General features: G+C 30.1%; 1 protein-coding gene across 1 annotated transcript; it reads right to left on the bottom strand.

The window, feature by feature from the left end:
- On the bottom strand, window positions 580-4,985 carry LOC109347906 (AP2-like ethylene-responsive transcription factor AIL1). Its single transcript, XM_019588018.1, has 9 exons — window positions 4,395-4,985; window positions 3,414-4,014; window positions 2,956-3,038; window positions 2,688-2,696; window positions 2,452-2,540; window positions 2,215-2,288; window positions 1,896-1,946; window positions 1,678-1,754; window positions 580-1,303 (listed from the first exon to the last, which is right to left on the bottom strand). Exons 1-9 carry the CDS (start codon window positions 4,582-4,584, stop codon window positions 723-725), a joined length of 1,755 nt encoding a protein of 584 aa, XP_019443563.1. The 5' UTR covers window positions 4,585-4,985; the 3' UTR covers window positions 580-722.

The following is a 10,479-nucleotide window of genomic DNA, read 5'->3' on the forward strand; positions in this document are numbered from 1 at the left end:
ATAGGAAAGTGGATTGACAAATACAAGAGTCCAACAATAGGCATGTTTTTATAATGTTAAATATAAAAGATATGAAATGAAGATAACAATTCAGGCTAAAAAAATTCTCAGAAGATAACAATTCAGGCTAAAGAAATTCTCAGAAAGTAACCTTATGATGCTAACCTGCTAAGTAGGATAATGCCTCTGCAGTCTGTTTTGTTTTTTCTGTACGGGATAAGACACGTGTCTCTTTTCATTCCCCATTTTCAATTGTCTTGTTTTATTTGCGTCACAAACTGAATCAATTTTCTAATATTCAGGCTTGACAATTTCCCTTGTAGTCAAGGAAGAAGTACCAATCCAAGGGTGGGAATGGAATGCACCCTTTTTTTCTTCAAAGAATAATTGTGAATGAATATACTTTAAAAGGTTTCGACACACCGTACAAATAAATTTTCAATAAATATGATTTTAAGTTATTTTTTAATAAAAAATTAAACTCAGAAAAATCTCATTCTCCTTATATTCCAATAAGGTATTCTCAGGTACTATAGAGAAGACTTGAAATCATGTTATAGTACAATAACATAGCTACTAAACCCAAACGGAATCAAACACTTATTGGATCCCTATCTTTCAACATAAAGCAAACTACCATACCAATTACAATGGCCATTAAATAATTCTGCCATCAAATCTTAGTTTTCATATGCTAATTTCTTTAATCTCAACATTTCATCTCATTCATTCCACAAAGCAAACATAGGAACTTGATTAACCAACCCCAAATTTTCAATACGGTTGTTGTTCATGTGGTCATTTTCATTGTTTCCATCATCATCATCATATTTTGGTCCTTGTAGTGTGAAGTACCCATGTCCATAATCTGCTCCACTCACCCCAAACTCATTGGGCAATCCCACAGAAGACTTAGGACTTTGAGGGTTCAACTCATTCTTGTTGCTTGGTAAAAACTCTTGCGATGATTCAGATACATTGTTGGCGTTTCCACTCTCGGTCACTGCCTGCTCATCACAGTTGGCATTCAACACCATGCTTGACAATTCCTCGGAGCGTTCACTCTCGGTTATAGCCAAAGGAGTTGGCTGAGAAGATGTCGATGAATTAAAGTCCTCGGAGTCAGCCGCAGCGGGAGCTGAGTCTTCTGGAGACCGTTTCGCAAGGTCACCCGCAATTAGAGTTGAGCTTGAGCAAATTCTCTTTACATCATACCTACTAATGTCAAAGTTGGTCACAGCAGTTGTTCCCCTGAACTTGATTGCTGCTATATCATATGCTTCAGCAGCTTCTTCTTGTGTACCTGTAGCATGTTATGGTTAACTAATTAGAATGGCCTATGGAATTAAAATCAGAAACTGTGAAAACTGATTTAAAAATCAAATATGCAAATCACATATGGTTTTGCAACCAGGTTGTTATATACTTATGTGATAAGTTTACAATTATATAGTATATATTGATAACATTAACATCTCCAATCACTATATAATACACCTTAGTTCATTTATACCCTGATCAACTTTGCAAAAATTTGTGTGCAAATGCTGATAAAATATAACAGAGTGCAAATTACATTTTATCATATATCACTATCATACATTACAAAAGGTGGAAATACTCAACTTAAAGGGGGAAAAGGAAGCTTTAGACATAGGTAAGGGGTGAGAAACTCACTGAATGTACCAAGATACAAGTCCTTGTTTCCAGCAACCCTTCCGATCCGAGCCTGCCACCTTCCATGTTGATGGTGTCTGAAATAATACAAGAGGGAAAAGATAAATGTTTGCCAATAATTGGCCATGTTTATTTAAAAGCTGAAATTGCAGTAAATAATTCATGGAAAATTTTACTAAAGTTTTAAATGTTTAGGACAATCACTTTTTTGGCCATACCTTGTTACTCCTCTATAGACAGAGGCCCCTCTTGAAAATCCACTGCTCTTCCTGAACAAGAGAAACAAAAAGTACATTTCCTTAATATTGAATTATAGAGGTGAAAAAGAAAGGGAAAAAATAAATAAGAGAATGTAATAAATGTTGTTCAAATTAACCATTTTTAGTCTGTTTTATGACACCGGTTAGGAACTATTTTGACTTACATTCGCGATCATTGAGTACTAATTTTGATTAAAAAATTTCTCTGGGATTAAATTGATAAACACAAAAATTCTTAAAAATTAAAGTGAGTATTCACTCAAAAAATTAATGATACCTTCTTAAATTAGCCACAAATTCTTGCCTGCTCATGTGCTTCATCTCTTCATGTTCTTTCTCATAAGTGCTTAACTAAATATTTAAAAAGCAGGACAGATCAAAGGTAGCACATAATGGTTCAAGCTAAATAGCTTAAATATAGAAAATAGATTTGACTTTTGTATATAATTTAATTTGCTCTCTTTTTCCCCTTCTTTTTTGTAGTGTTCCTAGTCTAGTATTGGAGAAACCTTACAGGGAAATTTATGTGAGTTGTTGGACCCCAATACTTGAGTGCAGCTAAGTCATACGCCTTTGCTGCTTTTTCTTCCTTGTCATAACCACCTAGCAATAATATATAAATATTATTTGGCAAAAGGAACCAATTATTCTGAAAAACCATGCACACCTTCCAATGCTTCATATTCTAGTAGCATATATAACCAGTTATTGTTGCTTTTTTAAACAGCAATGCATGTGAGAGTCACTTACCAAGGTAAACTGTGAAGATTTGAAAGAAGCAGAAGCCATGAAAGGAGAAAGAATCCAAGCAATGCATGAAACAAACCGTTAATATATATTCTTTCTCAAATCAAGAGGGGGGAGTAGAAAAAGAAAGGAAAAAAATAATAATTTAAATGGTTAAAGCTAAAAGGACTTGTTCAGTTCATGAAAATGCTTCCAAAACTTGCTTTTCTTTAGTCAATGAGAAATGACAATAAATCATAAAAAGTACAAAAAAATTTGCTTTTTTTCTCACCTTGTCTTCCTTTCCTTGTTTGCCCTTCCTTTCTGCAGCTATTATCCCACAAATGAGCCTCATATCTCCCAGTCCATCTATGCCTAACAAAATTCATGAACCCAAAAATAAAAAGAACAAAATTCAGCAAATATATAAGTTAAGATTTTATTTTCTTGAAGAGAAAAAATAAGAGTTTTTTACACCTCTAACATTATCCAAATTCATATTTAATTATCATTGACTTTTAAATAAATGCATAAAATGTATTTTACACCGAATGTACATAGACATTACACTCTTTCTAATTAACAAGGTTTCCACTAGGGAATCAAAATTGGTCTGGTGACAAAGGATAGTATAATGATCAGGGTGAAGAATTTAAGGAATGAAATAAAGGAAGTTATGTTTTCTAATCTTATTCACAAAAAATAGTAACATACACATTTTCCTACAAAAAAACATTTTCATTATCTTACCTTGTCACACCACGGTATTGGGAAGTTCTCTGACCAAATGTATCAATAGATTTGCGAGGCACAGGTTCCCTAGCTTGAGCTTTGGCTATGGAACGTTTTCGAGTATCATCATCAGCTTGCAAAGGTGAAATTGCACCCACCTTATTTTGAATAGTGGGACTCATAGTCAAATTCAAAGACTGGAAGTTACACCCATTTGCCTCAGCTGAAGGTTGTTTTGTTGCATCAGAAAACTGAGTTTGTTGCGACCATGACTTGTACATGCCATTGTTGTTGGGGATTAAGGCATGTGTTCTACTATCATTATATGCATGAAAAGATTGGATCATAGAAGAATGGTTTGTGAGGTTATTATTCTCCCTAGTTTCAATCTCAGTATTGTTGTTGGTGCTAAAGCTTGGTGTCATATTAACATTAATTTTTGAAATGTTTTGGTTTTGGTTTTGGTTTCGGTTTCGGTCATGTTGGTCTGTAGTGCCTTGTTGGCAAAAGACTTTGGTTTCAGCAAGAGGGGAGTTTGAGTAGCAACCCAAGAAGTCTTCAAGCTTTGGACCTTCTTCACTTGAATTACCTCCACCTATTGCATTATCATATCTCCACTCTATAAAAGCAACAACAACAAAAACCCAAAACTCTTAAACAAATTTTATTGCTAATTAAAAGAAGATCACTAGAGGTACAGATTTTATAGTAAAATAACAAACTTTATAAGACAAAGATGCCCAAGAATTTGTTTTTGCTAACATGCAATAACAAATACCTCTCAAACTAGTGAAACATTTCAAGATGATGAGAATATGAGATTTAGAATCAACCAAATAAGTAAAGAAAATATCTCCAATGAGACAAATAAAGATATGTTATCCCAAATCATGTCTCTACTAATGACAACAAAATAAAGATAGAAAAAATAATGAATGTATAAAAAAAAATTCGGCTTGGAGCAGGAGATCCTTTTTCTAATGTGACATGCAGTAGTACCTTGAGGTGGAGCTGAATGGTGCCCAAATGAGTCAGCAACACAAAGAGAACCATCAGAGTGCAAAGGCATAACAGATAAGTGATGATGAGGATGATATGATCCTCCTCCTCCATGGTCTTGGTTTTCTCTCCCAAAATCTTCATCAATCCTCAAGTGAGGTGTAAAAGGGAACCCTAACCAATTATTCATTTTATGAAATACAAAGTTAGAGTACTTTTCTCAAGAAAAACAATCCCCACAAACAGTTACACTTACACCTCAAACACCAACTATCTTTCTCTCTCTCTAAAAAAATCTAAAGACTTTGTGTTTGTGTGTTTCTCTATGTAAATGGAGAATGTTGGAGTTTGAGCTCAAACTTCAAAGCTGGTAATGGTTTGGAACTTGGGAAGTTGGGAAGATGGGGTTGAGAAAATTTTCCATTTTTATTATTTTATGTTCTTTTTTCTTTTGAGGGTATCATATTCAATTCATAATTATATGAATGAACTTTGATATCTCTTGTGAGTATCTCTATTTTCTACTAGACTAAAGAAGTGTGAAGTTTTCTTTCATTTGTTTTGGTTTTGGTTATGCAAGTGAAGGGTGAGAATTTTAGACAAAGCTTGTCTGCCTTATATTCTCAGCTATGTTTCTGTTTTCTAATGAAAATGTTGGGTTCTGTGCCACTCTCTTTCGTTTCTTTCTCAGATTTCTGCAGAGGTGGCCATGGCATGTAGCAGTGTTGGAAAATTTTTAATATTATTATTAATTGATGTCACAGAGGAGATGCCAAAATATCCGTGGTTGTGATCTAGTGTACGCAGCTTCATATCTGTAATTTTGTATTGTAAAAATAACTATTGATTTATTTGAAATATAATGAGAGATGGTCAGCGGTTGAGATTTAAGAGTACTGTGGTCTGTGGAACAGGAGATTATGGTTAAGTTGAACCCACCAGGAACGGGGAAGGTAATTGATGATTCAATTGAGCCAGCTTCTCTATAGTAAACAAAAATTTATTCTTCATTAGCTCTTACATATTATTTTATAATTTATTATAATATTTTTATAAATAAGAATAATATCTAATTTTTTTCACAATGACAATTATCATTATTATTCTTATTTAACTCATACAACTTACCCACACTTTTATATTTTACAATAAATAAGTAATTAATAAATAATTCCTTATTTATTAATTAATAAATTAAAAATAGCTATAATTTATTAAAAATAAATTATAACTAAAAATATAGTTATTTTAATTTATAAAAATAAATTACATGAACCCAAATAAGTAAAACAAAATATTGTATTAATTAAAATACATTAAAGATAATTTCAAAATATAACAGAAATTACAACATAGTAAATTAAAAGATAAATAAAATATATAATATAAATAAAGTATATCACAACACATAAATTTCAAATCTCCTCACCAAGAACTATTCTTATTTAAGAACAAAACTCAAGAAATAAGAATGTCATACTGGAAAATATGTAAAAATGTTCTTATTATGTTAAGAACAATCACTATGGATATTCAAAGCGATGGTGAAAATTGAATGAGATTACATTTCATCTCAATCTAAATAAATTAAAAATAAAAATGTAAAATAATATATAGTTAATATCAGTATAAAATTTATTGATTCATATATATTACTCATATTTTAGTTAAACATGAATCAAGGATAATGCGCTAAAAATTGTTACATTTCTAGTATATAATATTTTCTTCCTAAGTTACAGAGTAAAGACATATTTTGGTCTGTCAAATTTTTTAAATGTATTAATTTGGTTTCTAAAAACTTAAAATTGTGAAGAAAATCTTGCTCCTGACCTTGACACGGTTTTGATGAAGACACCATATCATAAAAAGAAGAAAACTACGAAGACATAGAAGATTGAAGCTTCAAGAAATTATAGATTAAAGTCTTCAATAGGTACTTCTAACCTTATTCTCATTTTATATATTAGTAGCAATGCTCAAAAGAATCAAAACTATTTTTAAAAGAATTGAATAAGTCTTGATAAAATGTTAATAATACTAAGTAATGAGTTACTTGACCTAAGTAACATGTTACTGCATCTTGGTAACATGTTATCTGAACTGTGTGGCAGTTGGTAAACAGGTTATCTAATTAAGAAAATAGTTACAAACTATAACTGACACTAAGTAAACGATTATTACTATGTATTAATCGATCACACTTTGGATAGAAATTTTTTGGCAATTGATTACATAGTCGTGACAATTAATTACCCATAGTTGTTGGAAACTAGATTTTCAAATTTGAATGAATAGCTTTCATCCAAAGTGAATGTGTTTCATTCCAATCGTGTCTTCTCTTCATAGAAGGTTACCTTCGCTGATTGGAAGTCTATTTAAAGGCATTAAGAAATTCAATTCATAACAACAATCAAACACGAAACTCTCTAAACTTAGTGAAACAATTTTCTTCACTATTTTACAACTTTGTTCCCAAACGTTCAGATTTTCTGAAGTTGCTTTAAGTGCTTATATTCTAAACTTTCAAACATATAAGAGCGTTGTTTACTAAGTATATATTGTGAGAAAAAAGATTGCAAGTTATAGCTTTGTCAAAACTTGTAAAGGCAATCTTGCCATTGATACATTCTTCATTGTGTTGTAAACTTTTCATCACAAGGATGTGTTGAGAAGGGGGAAAGAGTTCACTTGGAAATATTGTTTTTCAAAGGTCTCGGAGAGAGAATTTGTAATTTCAACTCAAATTATTTAGTGGAAACATCTCTTGTGTGGCAAAAGTACTGAATGTAACCTTCGATGGAGAAGAAGATGAACCAGTATAAAATTCTTTGTGTACTATTCTTCTTCTTTTTATTCTTATGATTTTATTATTGCTTTATTTGGTTGATTTCTGCATCAACAATCCGCTGCACAAACACTTAAGCAGAAAAATCGGTCTTTCTCCCAACAACTAATTCACCCATTTTAGTTGTCATTTAATACGTAATAATGATTCTTTTAAATATCAGATGTGGGTAAAATGGTCATTTTTAACATTTTATATGACCCATGATAAAAATTATTTTGACTTACATTCATAATCTTTGAGTACTAGTTCGAATACGTATTTGTGACTTATTAAATTCCTATACACAAAAATTCATATACACAGATTTTTTTTTTATCTTTGTTCCAATATTCAATATAAAATGAAAAAAGTGATTAATGTATTGGTAGTTACTTATTATTAAATGATTTTTTATAAACTAACTCCTTTGTAATTTTATTTTAATAATACAATCTCAATTTATGCATGTTCCACAACTCCCTCCAGCTCACCAGTATAATGAGCTTGCAAGCTTTGGCTTATGTCTTCACTTGTAATGAGATAGACTCCTCAGAAGTGATATGTAAAACAAGATAAAAATCAAAATGAAATGACATTTATATTTTTTCTACTTACATTTGTAATGATATTTTTATCCTTCAAATTAAGTATAAAAAAATATTTCTCTCTCCAATAATGGGGAGGAGCCCAACTCACTTAAAGTCAGACTCCTCTATAGTAATGGAGAGGGAAATGATGTTAAAACAATACAATAAATAATAAAAAATGACATTTATATACTTTTACTTAAACTTCTAATGACATTTTTAATTTTCAAATTGAGTGTAAAAAAAATTATTTCTCTTTATAGTAATAGAGAGGATCTCAACTCACTTGGAACAAGACTTCCTAGAGAGGGAAATATTGTTTAAAATAAGACAAAAAATAAAATGAAATGACATTTATATCATTCTACTTACATTTAAAATGACATTTTTATCATTTAAATTAAGTATAAAAGGAGTGCTTCTTTCTCTAGTAATGGAGAGAATCCCAATTCACTTGGAGCTAGACTTCTCTACAATAACGGAGAGGGAAATATTGTGTAAAACAAGATAAAAAACAAAATGAAATGACATTTATATCCTTCTACTTATACTTATAATAACATTTTTATCATTCAAGTTAAGTGTAAAAAGAGTATTTCTCTCTCGAGTAATAAAGAAGATCTCAACTCACTTGGAGTCAGACCCCTCTCTAATAATGAAGAGGGAAGTATCGTATAAAACAAGACATAAAATAAAATGAAATAACATTTATATCTTTCTCACACTTACAATAACATATTTATCCTTATAATTTGGGAAGTTGTGTACGTCAAATTCTATGTTACTCCCATTTATGTCACTCTCACATTCTACAACTCATGAGCCTGTCCCTATTATTGAGTGTGGGGAAATTGATAAGAATATTGAAGAGAGTAACTTGTTGTAGTTTAAATGAATATTAACAGGTGACATTAATTTATATTTAGAAGAAAAATGTGTCTATTAATAGTGTATGAGTTTTATACATTATTACTATATTATTTATCATTTATGTTTAATTATTATTGACTCTTCAAAAAAGCAAGTGTTTAAAATCCATACACTGTCAGTATAAAGATTTATACATAGTCAGTACACCATCTATCGTTCATTTGTATTATTTACTTTTTTGAGGAGTAAATGATGATAAACGTGAATAGTGGATGATGCAATAAAAATATATAAAATTCATACATTATCATATCACTGTATACATTTTTCTCTCAAATGTAATACAAATAAATAATCAATATACTGAATGTATATAAATATTTACATTGATAATACATTGATATTACACTCTTATATTTAACTTAAGTTAAGGAGGAAAAGATGAATCCTTATTTAATGAGTGATACTTCAATTTGTTCACTAAGATTGATACTCTATGAAACTAGTATATCCACATTCACTTGAGGTTTGTCGACCATATTTTTATTTTATACAACTAAATATTCAATTTTTATATATTTTCTTTATATAATTAGAATGTCTTTTTTTTTTTTTGTATTTGACGTATCTTATATTATAATTATTTTTATTGAGAATACTTTAAATTATAATTTTTTTGTTTTATTAGAATGTCCAATTAAGGTGAGAGGGGAGGTTTCAACTTGCAATTAATATTTTGGTGTTAGTTACCTATGAATATATGATTTTTTGGTAGAAATTAAAAAATGTTAAGGAAAAAATAAGAAACTTAAAATTACACCATGATGATAATTGGCCATGTTTTGATTTTATACGTAGTAGAGAGGTGCATATGGTTCTTAATATTAAATAAAAATGAAAATGTAGTTCCTAATTTTAAAAAAATGTCTGTTAATTTGGTCTTTATAATGTTTTTGTCAAAGATTAAATTGAGTTTTGATATGCAAAAGTTAAAGATTAAATTAATATTTTTGTAAACTTGGTGACCAAATTGACCCGTAGTATAAATCTTTGGGATCAAAATGACGATTTATTCGTGTCTCATTCGTTACTTAATTGGTTAAGATTTACATATACTTAATTAAATCTTACCTTAACTTGTTCACCACATATTTTAATAGATAAACAAAAGTAATAATTTGTATCATTGTTACCCTAAAATGGGCCCCGATGCAATGTCGATGAGGCTTTTGTCAACAATTGGGCCATTTGTATTATATAATCATCTTCAATCCGTTATTAGAAATTAAGTTTAATAGATAAGCAGTTATATTGGAAAGTTGAAAAAGGTTAAACCTTGGTTACGTTTTTTAGGTGTAAGTGATGTAAGAAAGAAATATATGTAAAGAAACAAATAAAATATAATTAATAATGTGATAAAGAATGAAAGAGATGGAAATAAATATAAAGTTTAAATGGTAGTGTTAGAGGAGAAAATGTAAAATTGTCATCTTTGTATAAAATTTTCACACTATTAAAGTATCATCTACCATATCATTTTTTATTATTTATGGGTCAATAGTTGATATGTGATTCCAAAACAAGCTCAATCCTGTCCAAGCGGATGGAACCACATAACTAGCGCTAGCAGTTGTCATGTAATATGTATTTTCCCCAACCACAACATATTGCATATCTCTTATTTATAAATACTCTTACCGTTCCCTTTATATCATTAAATTTCTCTTTTTTGTTTCACACTCGAAGTCTCAACATGAACAAACTTACCACATTAGCAATTCAGCTAGGAGTACAGGTC

This window comes from Lupinus angustifolius, chromosome LG05 (genome assembly GCF_001865875.1).
Source record: "Lupinus angustifolius cultivar Tanjil chromosome LG05, LupAngTanjil_v1.0, whole genome shotgun sequence".
NCBI lineage: Eukaryota > Viridiplantae > Streptophyta > Magnoliopsida > Fabales > Fabaceae > Lupinus > Lupinus angustifolius.